General features: G+C 44.0%; 1 protein-coding gene across 7 annotated transcripts in view; it reads left to right on the top strand.

The window, feature by feature from the left end:
* Positions 1-19,645, top strand: part of ANK3 (ankyrin 3) — a 753,651-nt gene that overhangs the window by 148,407 nt on the left and 585,599 nt on the right. For all 7 annotated transcript variants that reach the window (XM_040437301.1, XM_040437297.1, XM_040437299.1 and 4 more), the window contains exon 2: positions 2,337-2,375. In XM_040437301.1, coding sequence (XP_040293235.1) covers positions 2,337-2,375 — 39 coding nt within the window. The remainder of the gene's footprint in view (positions 1-2,336; positions 2,376-19,645) is intronic.

Raw genomic sequence — 19,645 nt, 5'->3', positions numbered from 1 at the left:
TATGGTAGCTTTCTGGGTTTGCTTTGCAAACCCTTTTGGCTCACTCAGGGATCCGTAGCTCCTTCTCCTCAGCGGTTCCTTGTCCAGCACTCCCAAACCTCCTTATATTCCCCTCTCACACTTCTCTGGTTGCCAGATATAGAGCTTCCTGCCTGGACATTTATTCTGACCCTCTGGAGCTGTGTTGCTGCATTCTCTGGTTGTTGATCCAGAACGCTACCCTCCGGATCCCTGTTGGACCTTTGTGGTCTGCTGTGGTCGCCCACCTGGGTGTATGTGTTTGTCTGTTTTGTCTGTCCTCTCCCTGGTGTTTCCCTCTTAGTTCAGTGGTGCGGACTAGCGATCCCACCGGCCCGTTCACTATCTAGGGCTCATTTCAGGGAAAGCCAGGGTTTAGGCACGTGATCGTCGCACGGGTGAGGAACCCGTCTAGGGACGTCAGGGCAGTCAGGTGCCAGCTGCAAGGTGAGTCAGGGGTCACCACCTTACCCTCTCCCTTGGGCAGGGCTTTCCCTTTTCCCTCGGGCTTTCCCTTTTCCCCGTGACGCCGGTCATTACAGTCCCAGACCCGTACAGATCCGGACAGGGTCACATGCCCTGCTGCAGCCAGTGACTGGCCACAGCAGTGACGTGTCCCTAAGCGACACATGATCTAACAGTGGCATGCTTCTTGGGGACACTTCACTGCTGAGACCAGTCATTGGCTGCAGTGGATAACATGATCCTGCCGGGATGTGTGCAGACCTGGGACTGGAACCGAGCAATGGGAAACAGATGCATGGATTTCTCTGTTTAGGTAAGGGTCAGTACTGGTCAAATGTAAAAAAAATGCTAAAGCTGGAATAATCATTTAATATACAGGAAGCTTTCCAATAGGTGCCTAGTTGGCTGGCCAGACATTTGGCTGTTAGTCTTCCCAGAACTCCAGGCTCTCCTTGCAAATTGCTACACCCATATTAATATATAACGCCATACAGTGGCGCAACAATTGTGGAGACACAGGCTGTAATGTAATGGGAATTCAAAAAATTTGAGAACGAATAAGCTTACGCAGGCTAAGTGAATAAATATATTTACTAAGTGATCAAATATACAAGCAAATAACATACTGAATAAAAAGTAAATAGACATCACTAGCCTAAATATGCAACACGCAATATGGGGTGGCACTCCGGTCACCATGTCGTAGCACATAGACGACACCCCAGGGTGTACAAGAAATAGGGCGAATCAATACTCACATCCTACCTAGAATGAAGTCTTCAATGGAGTACCCTGAGTGAATGTATGTCATAGAGTTTAAACATTTTAGCCCCTCCTCCAGTGCGCAGCACGCATGTTTCTAAGATCACTCAGGAATATGGATCTTATCAGCACAATGGGGGTTGGGTACTAGATTACAAGGCACATCATTGCACAAAATGGTAATAATGAAAGTGAACAGAATTTAAGGGACAGAATCAGTCAGTACTTAAGAAATACCCGTACAATACACAGGCTATAATGTGTGAGGGGGGGCGGGGCAACATATAACTTTATGCCACATTAGGGTACTTTCCTGTATTGAGTTCCGTCATAGGGGCTCAATACCGGAAAAAAACGCATCAGTTTTGTCCTAATGCATTCTGAATGGAAAGCAATCCGTTCCGTCCCTTTTACGGTATTTGGCCGGAGAAAATACTGCAGCATGCTGTGTTTTTTTCTCCGGCCAAAATACCGGAACCCTTGCCGGATTGCCGGATCCAGCATTAATTTCCATTGAAATGTATTAATGCCGGATCCGGTACCAAGTGTTCAGGAAATTGCTGCATTGACGGATCCGTTTTTCCGGTCTGCGCATGCGCAGACCTTTAAAAATGTAAACAAAAATAAATGCCAGATCCGTTTTTCCGGATGACACTGGAGAGACAGATCCGGTATTTCAATGCATTTGTCAGACGGAACTGCCTGCCTGATTCTTCTAACGCTAGTGTGAAAGTACCCTAAGACACTTATATACCGTATATGGCACATGGTAAATAGGGAGCCCTGTTACAGATTTTGAACTGGGGTCCAGGGACTTCAATTTTCACCACTGAGGTCTTATGTAAAAGACCTAATGGATCTTTTAACAAATCTCATTCCTTTCCATGGGATTCTAATTGAGTGCAGAATCTCTTCTGTTACAATCCATGTTTATTTGCGTAACACAAATGTCTATTTTGTCATCCAGTGACAGATCATTTTGGATCAATTACTTTTGTCTTCTTTTGGTATAGCAGATACTTTCTGGGATAGAATATTCCAAAAGGCATATATGTAAAGTTTAACAAAATTACACCTTCTTGTCTTTCTAGATTGAAAGGAGGTCCTCTTCACCCCGGAGCCCGTCTAAGGTAAGATAAGTCAGTTAACCTTCAACTATGACATGTGTGTTGTTGTTTTTTTTTCTTCAGTTGGATAAACTTATAACTAGGGGCATAGCTTTTATACAATGGAGAATCAGGTTATTTGCACACTTGCGTAATAATCTTCTGGCAGGCTCTACCGGCAGGGGAACAGTCTGCTGGAGTTGACAGTATCTGGAATAGTTGGATACAGCCTTTCCACTGCTGAAGCCCCTTGACTATAATGGGACCGGACGGGAATCTGACCTGTTTCTGACATTAGTGCTGGGATTTGGCCTGACAAAAACTGCTGCGGTTTCAGTCAATGGGGCTTGGCGGTGCTCCAGCCCTTTCCAGCTATGCCGGATATGATAAACTCCTGCAAGCTGTTTCTCCGTCGGAACAACCTGCTGGATGATTTTAACGCTAGTGTGCAACTAGTCTTATTCTGTCCCATTCGCTCTGTGCAGATTTTACAGATTGATCCAAACAGGCTTTTACTGAGACACTAAATGAACTTCAATATGCTTCCATGCTCCCTGCATAGGACTTTAACATCAAAGAAATTAAGACTCAATTAAATGAACATAAGTCGAATATTAAAATATAAATAGTTAAGGGTAGAAAAAATCTGGAAAGTTGTTTGGTCGAGAAAAAAAGAGGAAATTCAAAGAGTATGGTGAAACTGCATTGGTTGAACAATTTTTTTTGAGGGTAGCCTTCAAATATGGGATTTAAGGTATATGGTATTGGAATGTGTTGAGGTTGCCCATAGCAGGAAGGCTGTTACAAATTGAGACCTATTGGATTGGGAAATAGGACACTGTTGAACTGAAAGGGTTAAATGAGGTGTGTAACTTTTGAGTATTTTTTGTGATCACACTCAGCTATTGGTTTTAGATTTTAAGATTTTGATATATTTAGGTGAACATTTTTATTGCTATGTAATAACTGTATGATGTCATATGCATGTGCTATTTATACCTGTGACTGTCTCCTATCGATATGCATGAGTGAGGGGGCGTGTCCCCAAAACGTTGCATGTGAGGTGAAGGTGGAGAAAACTTGGCATTCTCTGAGATGGCTAACAAGCAAGCATGCTGTGACTACTATGATATAAGGAGGAAAATAAGGAGATCCTAATGATTTGGCTCACTACAATATATTGTGATATTGCAGCTCGGGAACTGCATTACTGTTGATAGCTTGTGTAATGGAAGAAAGATGCATGTAATGCTATAATATCTTTGTCTGCATGTGTGTTCATCTCAGACAGTTGGTTATTCAGAAAGTGGGTGGAGGCTGGTAAAGGGGTGTATTTTTTCAGGCTGTGTACAAAATCCAGTACTTCAGAGTGGATTCAGTGGCAAAGCTATATGGGTTGTACATTTGTACCTGGGCTTGAGTGCCTGGCATCAGCACTACAAATTTACAATACAGTGATGCCATATTATGATATTTTGCACAATTATGTAATAAAACTAGACATATGAATGCCTACCGTCAATATAAAGGCCTAAGCCTTTAAAAAGATATGAGAGTAGTAAGTGATTTTTTTTTATGAGAAGTTGTAAGCAATGATGATTGATTTTAAAAAGTGATTCTAGAAAACACATCCAGACTGGTAATTTGTATTACACTCTACAATTAACCACTATCCTCATATTATTAAGAATAAGGAGAACAAATTGTGGACATCGAGCTACTCCTTGTGATTGTTTGCACTGTGGTGTGATCATCAACCACTAATGCAGGAAGACACATGGACGTACAAATGTTCCGAATCAGGCTATAGATCCCTAGCAATTGTTAAAGAGGTCCTCCATAACCAGGCAGGGTGCAGGGTTAGCAAAACAAAACACTCACCTGTCCCTGTTGCTCCGGGGCAGACTGGGAACTTAAAGTGGCCCTGGAAAAAATACTAAAAGTGGCTGTGACATCTAATGGGGGATAACACCAAATAAAAAACAGTAGGAATAGACCGGAGTCTGGGCCTCAAAGCTACGGGAGAGGGATGGTGACCTAGACCTCTCCCTGACTCCTGCCAGTATGAGTAGACCCTGAAGGTGGAAATACTCATACACCGGAACCTAGTCCCCGAAGACCCTGGAAGGCCCTAGGAATGGTGGCAGGGAATGAGATTACTGGTTCCTTCCCAGGTGAAGGAACCAGCGTCTCCCTGAGGCCTAGACAACTACACACACAAGCGAACAATAAAATGCAAGACAACACACCAGCTCAACCAACTCCAGAAGAAAATATCAACTACATGGTAAGCAGTGAGAGTCAGAACTAAATAGGCCTCAGTAATGACTACAAGCTGCACCTGACAAGAGGTGTGGTCATTACCAAACACAACACTGAAAGGAGAAAACAGAGACTGTCAGATACCCTCACGTACAGTCAGTCTCTCCGATCTTCTCACCTCTGTCATGGGAGGGACCGGGACAGTGGCCCTTTTTTGGAGTCCGGTCCAAATTAAAGGAAGGCAGGGCCAGCAATACCATATTGTGGCACATTATACCACAATCCATCACAAACTACTGCCAGCAGCACAAAATACATCCCCCAAAACTTACACTGGCTGACCGTGAGAAGGGCTCTGGTGGACCCCTGGGCAATTTCCCTGTAAGGTCTGTGGCCAATCTGCTGTTGCTCCATTTCCAGCGCTGAGCTCCCACCTCTTCTGGTCCCTGCTGGACCAGAAGTGTTATATGCCATCTACATGCACTTCACTGCTGCTGGTCAATCAGTGGCCTAAGTGGTCACATGCAGTGCCTGCACTTGGCTGGTTCTTCCAATCTGTAATGGTAATCAACCTTATCTATCCATTGATAAATGGTAGAAGGGGATTTGGACTTCCAATAGGTAAGAATAAGAATCCTCGCCTCAGCTTCATCAGATGCCTAATCAGCAGCATTTTCCATTTTGGTATTTTGTTTGGAAATAAGTGTACCAAACAGAACTCAGGTGATGGGGGGAGCTTTACGCCAGAAATCTGAATATATTAGCTTATAATAGAGGACCAGTATGGTGTGATCAAAGGGACATGTCCACCAGAGGTGAAAGTAAGTATCCATCATGGCGCCACACCTCCAACAGCTTGGGTTAGGCTCATATTTGTGAAGTGTTATGAGGGTGAGTTGCCACCTGGTCAAGAATATAGCGACAGAAAGCTAATTTTTTTCAAAGATTTTTAGCTGAATGTTGGCCCGCTAGGCTATGTCCACATCTGCGCTGGCAATTCCGGTATTATGTTCCAGCATAGGAACATAATACTGGAATTGCCATATTTGACATATGCCGGACACCACTGGAGCTCGACATTTAAAGGAAATCTGTCACATGGATTATCACTAATAAAGTCAAACTATTCCCATGTAGAACATAACACCTCCTTCCCTGATGTACCTTTTATTTGGCGTTTCTTGTTTTGTATCTTGTGAAAATCATCTTTGTATAATATGCAAATTAGGCAGTAAGGTGCCCAGAGGGGTGTTATTTTCTTTCAATGGTGTGCAGGAACGCCCACATCCAGTGTCCAGGCCCGCCCTGCAGCATAGCCCAAGCACGTCTCTCCTGGGCTGAGACTCCACAACCCCATCAGCAGATTTCTCTGCGAAGCTGAAGGCAAGATGGGGATGTGGAGTCTCAGCGCAGGATAGACGTGCTTGGGCTATGCTGCAGGGCGGGTCTGGACACTGGATGTGGGCTTTCCTGCACACCATTGAAAGAAAATAACACCCCTCTGGGCACCTTACTGCCTAATTTGCATATTATACAAAGATGATTTTCACAGGATAGAAAACAAGAAATGCCAAATGAAAGATACATCAGGGAAGGAGGTGTTATGTTCTACATGGGAATAGTTTTGCTTTATTAGTGATAATCCACGTGACAGATTTCCTTTAACATTCACTATAATGGGGTCCACCAGGTTTCCTGCATGCATACTGGCAACTCTGCTGAACAAAATACCGCTGCGTGCAAGCGCAGATGTGGACGTAGCCTTAATAGGTTTTTACTTTTATTTTTTACTGTGGCCAAACACCACTGGTCATATTTTCAGTGCTTTGTAAGCTACAATAGCCCCTCTGAGCTAAGGTGTCCAGTAGAAAAACTTCCCTTATGGGCACTTGGACTGGATTGACAGGTTGCACGGAAGATATTCATTCTGCATTGTCATTTTGTGTTCCCGTGTTTTAGGAGTAGAAATAATTTTAACCTGTGCTGTGGACTGTGAATCGTACTATTATATCTAGTAATAACGTACTAGTATAAGTAATGCCGAATTATGGATAAAAAAGAAATGAAAGACACATGAACAATGACTACTATTATATGTAGGTTATTGCTTTGGCTGTTCATATCAAATAATTCCATATTTACTTCATAGAAAGATTTCATGGAAATCCTTATCGAAAATTCATCACGATGCCTACAGGCAGAAAGTTATAGTCTGTGCCATGTGTTATGTGATAACAGGCGTTCAGGAAGCACAGGACAAATTTAAACATTTCATATTGGGTTTCAGAAGAAGTGAAGCTGCATCCAGTAATGCCAGCAGTGAGTGAGCTCGTGAGACTGCTTCTAATATAAGACAACTAAAGGAGTTCTCGAACAGTTTAAGGGATATGAAAATATGTGGCATAATAGAATAAACAATGATAAAGAAAATTTTATATTTTTTTAAAAAGCCCTTCCTTCTGTCCATAACCTTCCTTCTAGGTTCACATCTCTGGTATCCGGAAGAGGAACAGACTACCAAAGTTAACCGTATCCAGCATAGCCGGATACAGTTGAATTCCACCAGGCACTGCCGGATCCCCATCTGACCCCATTATAGTCAATTGAGACCTGGCGGTGTGCGGCGATATCCAGCTATGCTGGATACAGTTAACCTCAGTAGTCTATTTATCTGCCGTAACAGAATACCGGAGTTAAACGCCAGAGATGTTAACCTACCCTAAGGAAGTTTTCCTTCCTCTCTTGATAAAGTTAAGTGTCAGGTCTCAATACGGATAACATTAGCTGGTCGGGGTCTATATAGTTTTAGTGGCGGTTCATCATAACAGGGGCAGTGCTATTGGTATGCTAGCCTACTTATGCTTTTCCTATTAAGCCCTAGTCTAGCACCTCAAATTGGCTGTAGTCGGAGCACCCGCCCTGTGAAGAGCAACCCCCAGCCAGCTGGAACCTCAGACCTATTTGGAAAACCCTCAAAGAGTATAAGCCCTAATTCTCCCAACGCGTTTCGCCGGGTAAAAACGGCTCTTCAGGGAGCAGCGTGGCGGGCAGTCAAAATATAGAGTGCCACTGCCTTTGCTATGATGAACCGCCACTAAAACTATATTGACCCCAACCAGCTGATGTTATCTGTATTGAGACCTGACACTTGACCCTTCATGATCTGCCAGCACAAATTCTGACTCTATTTGAAGATTTTAATTGTTATAGTAAAAGTTAAGTAGTATAACAGTTTAGAAGGAGGTCCCAGTTGTTGTCTACAATACCCTCTACTCCTTGGGCTATTTACTGACATTCGAGCACTTTATTAGTCAGTTATGAATTGGCTAATAGATAAGCCAGTATCTCATCTGCAGACAGCTGTTTCGGGGTTATTGTCCCTCATTAGTGAAGAGTACTGGCTTATTTATTATTCAAGTCATGTTTCAAGGGTTAAACATTGACTTATAGGATAGCTGCCTTACATCTGGTGGCATTAGAGGCAGAGGTTCTTAAGAGCTCATTTGTATCCATTCCTTCCCAGAATTCCAGAGGAGCATTTATGACCTATAAGCCTCCTCACACTGTTTAAGGCGCTTTCCACAAGTGGAGATAGTACCTGCTAAAATAATGTGATTGATTTTCATAATGCAAATGAGTTTATTATCCACAGTCTTTTCTGTATTAATTATTTTCTAACCTTTGTCAGCCATCTCCAAGTATGTATGAATATTATTGATAGTGTGTCGGGATCCTGATGTATATTTCTAATTTACCACCAGTGGCTGCTGTTTCACTCACTCTGAACTATTGTGTTACACTTCTACTCTTCACCACTGGAGTCTGCTGTGTTTGCTCTCGGATTTGCCCTTAACAAAGATGGCTAATGTGTGCTGATTGGAAGCCATCTTATTTCCTGCTTAGGCCTACTTTCACCCATGTGGCAATTCAATCATTGCTCGAGTATTGTGACTTGTTCCAGTCTCCTGCTTCTCAGAACTGTCTTACCCAGACTGTTTCTAATCCTTGCTGTATAACCATCTCTTGATCTACACTTCAAGCTGCACTACATCTCTACAGTTCATAACTGCGCCTGGCTTATTCCATCTGGCTACCGGATTCCAGCTGTGTTTACCAGTATCGTAACGTAGTGATTCTGCTGCAGGCCCCGAAGTAGCAGAGTGGAGGATGTGAGCGGTAGGGGCCCTGGCTGCAATAATTATTCACAGTTGCAATCTTCGCACTGATGCTCCCTAGGGTCAGGGCAGTGATAGGAGGGCACACCCTTTCTTCCCCCGGGGCACACGTTGATGTTGGGGCTCCCGCCTGATGGTAGTTGGGGGTGACCTTGATGTTTTGAGTGCTGTATGGGTGCAAGGAAGGAAATGTAGGTGCTGTGGCCAGTGTATGGTGCTGGAGTCAGTAACCAGGCCAGTTGTAGAAAATAAACAATTCTCTCTTTTCTAAAGTGCAAATTGGGAGTTGTAGCACATCCAATGGTATGAAAACGCAGTTCCAGACAATTCACAGTGCAAATATTCCCAGATAGCACTGTATAGATATAGGCCAGGATGGGGATTGTAGAACACCATCCCTCACCTCACCAAAGACTCTCTCTGCAGAACTAAGGCTGGCAATAATGTTCTTCCAATGTTGCCTGTAATTCCCAGCTGAGGGTTACAGGATTAAAGCGGTTTTCCAGGATTTTAATATTGGTGACTTGTTATCAGGATAGGTCATCAATATCAGATCGGTGGGGAGGTCTGACACCTGGCACCCCCACCGATCAGCTGAACGAAGAGAAGGCCACACTCTATGCGAACGCAGCCTTACCTTCATTGTTTGCCTGCTCACCATGGACATTGAAGCAGTGAGCAGTTGTAATTTCAAGAAGCCATCCCATGGGATGGTTCATTCTTATACACTTAAATAGGAAGGAGTTATCCCATTGAAATTAATGGGACGGCTTGTAGTTACACCTGCTCATCACTGTGCTGTTGACAGCAAGCAGGTAAACAATGAAGAGGATAGGTCATCAATATAAAAATCCTGGAAAACCCCTTTAAGTTACAATGGGCCAGACCCAGGGCTTTTTTTCTCAGAGAAAAGGTGGTGGAACTCACCCCCCCCTCCACTGGCCACACCCCTACCCACCCCTAGGACCGCCCCCTAAAACCGCCCCTTTAGAGAACAGGGATGCAAGTAAAATTGGGGGGGCTATAAAAGTCCAGCCCAGCAAAGAAACCCCCCAGATGGGGATGGCACTGTTAATGGGGGATCTGGGGATGGCACTGTTATGGGGTGGAGGATCTGTGGATGGCACTGTTATGGGGGATCTGTGGATGGCATCCACAGATCCCCCATCTTATAACAGTGCCATCCACAGACCCCCCCATCCTATAACAGTGCCATCCACAGACCCCCCCACCCCATAACAGTGCCATCCACAGACCCCCCCTTAACAGTGCCATCCACAGACCCCTCCCCACCCCATAACAGTGCCATCCACAGACCACCCCCCCACCCCATAACAGTGCCACCCACAGACCCCCCCTTAACAGTGCCATCCACAGACCCCCCCACCCCATAACAGTGCCATCCACAGACCCCCCCCCACCCCATAACAGTGCCATCCACAGACCCCCCCCCACCCCATAACAGTGCCATCCACAGACCCCCCCCCACACCATAACAGTGCCACCCACAGACCCCCCCCCCCACCCCTTAACAGTGTCATCCACAGACCCCCCATTCTGGCACATGGAGGGCAACTCTATGTTGTCCAGATGCCCTAATAGAGCAAATACCCAGGGGTTGTCTTAATGAGACAACCACTTCAGGAAACTGGTATTCATTACCAAGTAACTGTGGTCTCCTGTATATATTATCCAGTAAATCTTCCAACAGACACAGGCTATTCACAACCTAAAGGCTGCCTTCTTAAGTCTGTCTCAAAGTCCAAAATCCTTCTACAGCAATACAGTAATTAGAAGATAGGGTGGAGGGCGATGCAGCTGCAGCTTTTCACTTAGCAAGAATGCAGAGAGAAGAATATGCATTTATGAAAAATTCAGCTAAGGGAAGTAAAAAAAACAACAAACTATGTCACTATAACATTTCAGGCAATACTATGTACATCTACCCTTTTGAAAGAGTAGGGACTAAGCTTTAGATAAAAGTTGGCTATCCTGTCCAACTAACCTATAAATGTTCCCTGCAACATAGCTAAAGACAATGGTTCCTATACAGTTTCATTATGGTAGCTTCACCTGCGGCCAGATGTTCTCCACAGGTTTTGCATGGTACAATAATTCACTATCCCTGTTGAAAGACATGGGAAAGTAAATATCTTGTATGTAGATTATGGCTGAGTATTCTTCAGGGTTTTCCATTATAAGTTACAGTCTCATTTATGGGTTTAGGTGTCTACAACTAGACTAAATCTACATATTGGTAGACTGTACAGTACAGTATCTGTCATTGCTCAGGAGCTAACCGATGAGGATACCGCAGTATGGGTCACCTTCTTGGTGGGTTTTAGCATAGCTGAAATATCCTATAGTATAGACGAACCCAACAAGTTGAATATTGAGTGTGTGCATATGAGATACACTTTACCTTATGTGACTTTCAAGAACAATTAATCTCATGTTTTTCAGGGACCATGCATTTCAATTTGCTGGACAGCAGGTGCTGGCTGCCAGTTACTGTGTGTTACTGTGAAATCGCATTTGTGCCTGACTGATCACACAGTGCTCTCGATGGCTATATCACAACATATAATATGAAAAAAGAGAGAGCTATCTTTACTACTGTAAAAGCCATGTGAAGTGAAAAGAAAATGACACATGGTTTTCAACATTTTTATTACATAAAAATCTGGAAAATGTGTTGTACATTTGCATTCAGCCCACTTGAATCAATACTTTGTAGGACCACCTTTCTCTGCAATTACAGCTGCAAGTCTTTTGGGGTATGTCTCTACCAGCTTTGCACATCTAGAGGCTGAAATTGTTGCCCATTCTTCTTTGCAAAACAGCTGAAGCTCAGTCATATTGGATGGAGAGTGTCTGTGAACAGGAACTTTCAAATTTTGCCACATGTTCTCAATGGGATATAGGTCTGGACTTTGACTAGGCCATTCTAACACATGAATATGCTTTGATCTAAACCATTCCATTAGAGCTCTGACTATATGTTTAGGGTTGTTGTCCTGCTGGAAGGTGAACCTCCGTCCCAGTCTCAAGTCTTTTGCAGCCTCTACCAGGTTTTTCTCCAGGATTGCCCTGTATTTAGCATTTTGCCATCAACTCTGACCAGCTCCCCTGTCCCTGCTGAAGAAAAGCATCCCCACAGCATGATGGTGTGTTCAGGGTGATGTGCAATGTTAGTTTTTGCGCTACACATAGCGTTTTGCATTTATGCCAAAAAAGTCAACTTTAGTCTCACCTGACCAGAGCGCCTTCTTCCACGTTTGCTGTGTCCCCTACATGGCTTGTGGCAAACTGCAAATTGTACTTCTTATGGCTTGTTTTCAAAGATTGGGGAGTACACGACTAATAGTTTTCCTTTGGACAGATTCTCCCACCTGAGCTGTGGATGTCTACAGCTCCTCTAGAGTGACCATGGGCCTCTTAGCTGCTTCTCAAATTAGTGCTGGACTGTCAGTTTAGGTGGACAGCCATGTCTTGGTAGATTGGCAGTTGTGCCATACCAATCCATTTTTGGATGATGGATTAAACAGTGCTCCGTGAGATGTTCAGAGCTTGGGATATTTTATGGTAACCTAACCTTGCTTTATACTTCCACATAATCTTATCCCTGACCGGTCTGGTGTGTTCCTTGTCTTTCATGATGCTGTCTGATCACTAATGTTCACTAACAAACCTCTGAGGCCTTAATAGTACAGCTTTAGTTATACTGAGAATAAATTACACACAGGTGGACTCTATTTACTAATTAGGCAATTGGTCATACTTTGTTGTCTTTCTCTTTGCTCTATATTGAAGTGGCAGAACACATTTATCCAGGGACGTACACAGATCTCATAGGGCCCCATAGTAAAAAGTTAGTATCGGACTTCCTGTCCCACCCAGGTTCCCAGTACGCATGTGAGAATCGCTCCAAAGCAACACCAAGTGCAATCCTCAGATTTCTGATACATTTTGTTAATATTTTTTTAAGCAAAAGAAATCTTACTTTAAAAACATTTTAATAAAAATAAATCATCTCCCCCCATACCTACTTTAACCAACTTCTGTGTCGTAAAAAGTGGGATAGATGCTTCATAAATATGGCGCTCATTCTGAACACCATAGTTCTCAATGCATTATCACCAGAAAACTGGCAAAAATACATTGATAAATCTGAATCCCTTCTAGATTACAAAGCTGGCTGCCTGAAGCCACCACTAGGGGGAGATCATTGTATAGGAATTTATGCATTTACTATTTACTGGAATGGAAGCTTAAATAATCTCTTCGCATTGATCGCCCCCTAGTGGTGTTTGCATAAAAATACAGTCTTTTCCTTTCAAAAAAAGAGGAAGGAGTTCAGTAGCAGTTGCATGATCTGCCTCCATTGAAGGTATGCCACTGTATTTATTATTCCTCTATAAATCTCATTCTCTACTATTTGTCTCACATTGCAGCATGATATGTAAAAAATTATCTTTATCTCTATATGTGTATATCCCAGGAGATCAGCCATTTTCTCCCTCTTCCTTCACACAATCACATATTTGACTTTAGGATAACTGGGTGAAGAAGAAACCTTCCTCCACTGTTCTGTCTGCAGCAGGAGACAAATATTGTTAAACCTCACCTCTTGGTTAAAGCCCCTACCCCATTAGTAATAGAAGCCAGCAGGAGCACAGAAGCTGTGGGATTTCAGTTTGATTTAGGATTATGCGGAAACTTCTGCACACTTCCAAGCACCATGGGCAAGTTTATCTCCTGTTCACTTTTTTCACTTATTTCTTATTTTTATTGTACTTTTAAGATTAGATGAAGACCAAAATGGAAGACTGTCACGGCCATGGCTATGACCGTGACTCCTGAACCGCATGCGGTTGTCAGCGGTTTTCATTGGTGTTCAATCACAGGTGGGGGCTGTGGTATTGGCCTCACCTGTGGTTGCCGCTGGCAACAGTATGTATGTGGCAGCGTAGCAGGCTGAGCTGTGCCATGCAGCTCGCTACGCTGCGCATGCGGTTTTGTGTGTGATGTGTGGATGTGTGCACTGTGTTTTATGTTATTGTGTGCACGTTCCCTTTAAGTGGTGTTTTCCCTTCCCTGGTGTTGGAAGGGTTAATCCCCTTCCTAGTGTGTGTGATCACTGGGTGTGTCCGACTGTGGGGTGTGGCTTCTTGGCCTATAAAGCCTCACTGCTTTTGCAGGCCTTCAGGTTGCTTCAGCCATGCTTAGCTGAGAGCAGCCTCATGTATTTATTATCTGCCAGTAAGAGCCACCCCTGTGGTCATAAACCTTAATGTCATAACCATATTGTGCTTTAGTTATTTCCAGTTATGTGTGATGTCCGTGTGATGTTTTATATGTGATTTTGTGCAGCTATGGATCTGGGTCCCTGTGTAGGGATGCGCTTGTGATCTGCACCCTGCTAACACAGGGATCCAGTCAGCAAGGCTGTGGCAGGTAGGTGGAACTCCTTGTTCACCTGCCATATCCATAGAGCTGTTTATGTCTCCCCTTTTCCTGCAGCTTGGCCGTTGAGACTCCTGCTCCTCCGTGTCTAGGAGGAGTGGGCTTGTCTTACTTAGCTCCTAGGTGAGGGTCATCTTGAGGGCTAGCAGGGACTTTTAGGTTCCGGAGCATGGGCCCTCCTACCATCAAGGTTGGCCCATGCAGCTAGGAGCTAGGGTCAGGTTAGGGATGCCTTAGGAGGTGACCTGCTCCCTAATCCTGTCTTCATGGCCAAGCAGCCGAAACATCATCGGGCTCCACACGGCTGAGGATTTCCCCCATCCTCAGCCGTGACAAAGACTTTCCGAAAAGAGTGCTTATGTAGGATGTTATTCTTTCACATCCATGTGTACATAACACTGAAATGATATGTTTGGTGCATCAGGGTTCGCTCAGCGAAATGCTGCGTTTCTGTAGTCCTTATTATATGGGATTTAGGATTATTCGCATGCCAGGTGCAATATATTGTGTTTATTTTTGGCAACTTTATCTTATTATGGATCATTGAGCCAACAGCAAAGCAGAACATTAGGAACAAGTAATTTAGTAAAGAGGCAATAAATTGCAGACACTGGTTTTCATTTGATCTAATGCTAGAAAAGATGCCAGCTGCATTAAAGTTAGAAGATTCTAGAGGAAAACCAGATATTGAACTGCAAAGTATTGCACCTTCCAGTGCATCTCAGGATAGACTCTTAAATCTAGTGATGCTGATCATATTTACTGTGTGTAGTACCCAGATCTGTGGCTATTACAATTGGTTTGTAATGTAATGCTTTGTAATGTTCATGTTATGTCACCTTTCATGCAGTACACTTTGTTCACCAGCAGATGAGGTATGGTGGACAGTGTTGGCAACAGGAATGGAACTTACCATCTCATGCCTCCCCTCTTGGTAGGAGTGGGCTGGGAGGGGCACAGCTAGTTAGAGGAAAAGTAGAGAAGAAAGTGAGGAGTGAGGGAGCATGTGATACATCTTCTGCTACTCCAGGCAGGCCAGATGGACCTCAGATGCGTCTCATCTAGGAGGACATCATTGTCCCAGAGAGACTGCAGGGTCCTAGGCTACAGAAGATTTGTAAACTACGGCATACTTGTGTCAACAGAGTGATCAAGCAATCAGGCTATCAAGACTCACAGTGCTGCACAGTCCTTGGAAGCATGTTAAAACACCATCACCGCAGTTCAGGACAGGCAGAGCTAGAAGCCTGCATCATACAGTGGACACCTACAGCCACAGCTGCCAGGAGGGAGGGGAATCAAGAGAGAGACATTTTCTGCCAATAAACTTCTGAGTGTCATCTTCTGCTAGCCACCATACTCCATTATCTGCAAGGAGAGAATTGCACTTTGTACGAACTACTGCTGGATGTGTTGTTTTTTATTTATTGCACTCAGTAAAGAAAGACGTTCTTTGTTCTACAGTCTATGCCTGGTTTCGTCACATCACCTTTAAACCCTACCCAACCCTAAAGGCCCCTGGTACTAATGACAGGAATGAGACAACCTGTTCGTCCAAAAGGAAGGATGAACGGGAGTCTCCCTGAGGTCTAATACAAAACTATAAGGAAATGCAACACACAGAAAAGTGAAAATAAAATACAAAAGGGAAAGGTAACACTTAACTTCCAAGAAGGTATGGCAGCACCAGGAACTCAGCCGCGATACAAACACCAGCTATCCACAGGTCCAACTGAAGCTATGAACTGCACAGCATTGTGGGAGAAACAACTACAAATAGAGAAAGTTAAATGACCACAATAGCAACACCTGGAAGTTAAGGGTGTGGCCAGTACCAGAAACAACACAGATGCCTATTGATCCACAAGGTAAACATGTCAAATCAAACTATGTGTTGCCAGTTTTAAAGATCTCCTGGAACTCACTGTCGAGGGGATGTCCGTATGTCTCGGTATGTCCGTGACAGGCTACTTTCACACTAGAGTTAAAAGTTGAACACTTGCATTAAAACTATCCAGCAGCTTGGAATAGCTAGGGGGAGCTATATACTATGTTGATGACTTGATCACCAGTATAATTAGAAATTTATATGAAAGAAGTAGGAGTGGTGATTTGAGTTAAAACTTAACTTTTAATTAATTAGGGTAGAATATGTCCCTACATGTGATGCTTCGATACAAGGAGAGTGTATGATAGCACAAGGGATACAAAATATATACTTGGTGCACGGCGGCACTCTTACATTCACAGTAAATAAGTAAGTGCACGGCGGCACCCAGAGTAACCGGTGGTCTTACCCTTTCAGCCACGGACCTCTGGTCTTAGGTGATGTCCAGCGCAAGCAGGTATGCTGTGGAAAAAAGAGAGCGAATGGGGGGCCGGAGGGGATGAGATTGGGTTGAAAGGTGCCTAGACAGCCCTAAGATATAAGTACTATCACGGCCCTAGCGTCCTATTTACGGAGCACCCGTTCTGATAAGAACGACCCCGTCCGGAACCTGGCCCTTTCGCTACTTGGCCCTATTGTGCCCTAGTGTAGCTAGTCCCTACACGCATGTTTCGTTTTTCGGAACTCATCAGGGGAATTTAGGCACACACAGGGGGGCAATATGATATGGTGACGTAACGTGTTGATATCTTTAGTTAGTCAACACATACATCACTATAGTTATGATAATGACACAATTGATACTTCAAAGTGGCAGCCTACTATCGGGGCTCCACTCCTGTATCAGGGCTGGGTACTTGCCTAATGATGTAGAGACAAGATGGAAGGGGTCGCTTGATGATGGCCCGATCCCTCGTGTGGAGCTCAGCGGCGTGTCCAGAGGCTGTGATGAAGCTTCATCACAGCCTCTGGACACGCCGCTGAGCTCCACACGAGGGATCGGGCCATCATCAAGCGACCCCTTCCATCTTGTCTCTACATCATTAGGCAAGTACCCAGCCCTGATACAGGAGTGGAGCCCCGATAGTAGGCTGCCACTTTGAAGTATCAATTGTGTCATTATCATAACTATAGTGATGTATGTGTTGACTAACTAAAGATATCAACACGTTACGTCACCATATCATATTGCCCCCCTGTGTGTGCCTAAATTCCCCTGATGAGTTCCGAAAAACGAAACATGCGTGTAGGGACTAGCTACACTAGGGCACAATAGGGCCAAGTAGCGAAAGGGCCAGGTTCCGGACGGGGTCGTTCTTATCAGAACGGGTGCTCCGTAAATAGGACGCTAGGGCCGTGATAGTACTTATATCTTAGGGCTGTCTAGGCACCTTTCAACCCAATCTCATCCCCTCCGGCCCCCCATTCGCTCTCTTTTTTCCACAGCATACCTGCTTGCGCTGGACATCACCTAAGACCAGAGGTCCGTGGCTGAAAGGGTAAGACCACCGGTTACTCTGGGTGCCGCCGTGCACTTACTTATTTACTGTGAATGTAAGAGTGCCGCCGTGCACCAAGTATATATTTTGTATCCCTTGTGCTATCATACACTCTCCTTGTATCGAAGCATCACATGTAGGGACATATTCTACCCTAATTAATTAAAAGTTAAGTTTTAACTCAAATCACCACTCCTACTTCTTTCATATAAATATCCAGCAGCTTGGACAAATAAACGGTGCCTGCACCAGTTTTTGTCCAGCCAAAACCCAGCACTCACGCCAGAAACAGGCCAGATCCCCGCCAGGTCCATTTATAGTCAATGGGCCCCAGCAGCAAAAGGCATTTTCCATCTATGCCGGATAACAGAACAGCCTGCTGGATAATGTTAACGCTAGTGTTCAACTAGCCTTAGAACAGCATACAACTAGTAACGTCAACACATAAGTAGCTGGGTAAGTTGGAGAGTCAAAGCGTTGGCCAAATTACACAGCTGAGGACCAGAAGGGAGTGGATAACTCAGAACTACAGTCACCAGTAAGAAGCTTGCCATATTTCCATTCTGGCATATATAGTGGGATGCAGAACCCAGAACCTTATTAAGAAGTCCATATGCTATAATAGGGAATATGGATAAACTTTTCTCTTAATGAAACAACCCTTTTAATAAACTACAGTAGTTTCACATTTGGTGGGACTGCCCCTGCTTTTGGAAACTTAAAGGGGCATTGGCATTAAAAGATTTGGGGTGACATTTATTAAGACCAGCATATTACACACTTGTCCTAACCTATCCGTCACTGGTGTCAGGAGCATGTCTCTTAATAACTGTGGCATCTCTGGACAGGTCTCTGTGCCAAAATGGAAATCTATATCAGCAAGGGAGCTAATGTACAGTAGATTTCCACTGTAATCTACCCCAGTTTTCTGCTGTACATTATAATAAATGTGTCGGGCTGGCTATAGCTGCCCCCCACTTATGGCTCTACTCACTTTTTTGAAAAGTGGCAAGTGGGACTCTACACCCCGAAATTATGATGTGCTGTGCACCTTTGCAACTTTTTATGGCATACAGGAGATGATAAATGCCACCCTTGGATGGATATTCAAATGTCTGGACGTATTTGGAGAAGTATTGTTTCAGGTCTGATTGGTTCCTATTAGATATACTTTATGCATGCACAGTCTACAAGTTCAGAATTGATCTGATATAATGCACCTTCTTGGCCGTGTTTTATCATACTGAGTTTTTGGTATCGTGTGAAATATTACTATGTGCTGCAGCTTGGGCTCTTTGGCTCAAGGGCAAGAAGCTGTTATTCTAGGAGTATGACTGCTTGTGATAGTCATTGGGTTTGTATGCTGAGTATTTACTTCTTATGCCATACCTTGCCTGCTGAGCTTTCCCTCTTTCACCGTCTGGTACTACGTGTTGTGAATTGTACAACAAACGAAATCAATTCTTTTTCATTTGGCCTCGTCTCTTCATGTCATTGCATGCTGGTAGTTGTAGAAGGTGCTGTCGTTATGGTGCACATTATCAACCTTTGAAGTTCTTATTTATGGAAGAAACGCAGAAACACCATTAATGCAATAACTGTTGAAATAGATTTTTCGTTTCTCATTTGTATAGATGATTGTCAATGGGAGTAGATAACATGAAACTAACAAGCGTACAGGCTTGCACATAGTGATATGGTGATATAACAGAGATGCATCACTTTGGCTCGGAGCCTTAAATCCACCAGGGAACATGATTCTGATGCTTCATCCTCCTGCTTATACAGTACAAGTGCATGTTCACTTTTAAGTACATGGTAAATTCTACTGTTACATTGCATAGAAAGTATATAGTCATTAGTGGGATTGTTTCCTGATGACCCTTGTGGGACCTGTTGTACCTGGGCCCAAATCTATCAAGACCTAGTTCTACCAGAGAATCCTCTTATGGGCCTCTCCTACTCAAGCATGGAGGCATGTTAAACATTTGATAAGGACAAAGC

This window comes from Bufo bufo, chromosome 6, assembly GCF_905171765.1.
Source record: "Bufo bufo chromosome 6, aBufBuf1.1, whole genome shotgun sequence".
NCBI classification, from domain to species: Eukaryota; Metazoa; Chordata; class Amphibia; order Anura; family Bufonidae; genus Bufo; species Bufo bufo.
This window is presented reverse-complemented; position numbering and strand designations above follow the sequence as displayed.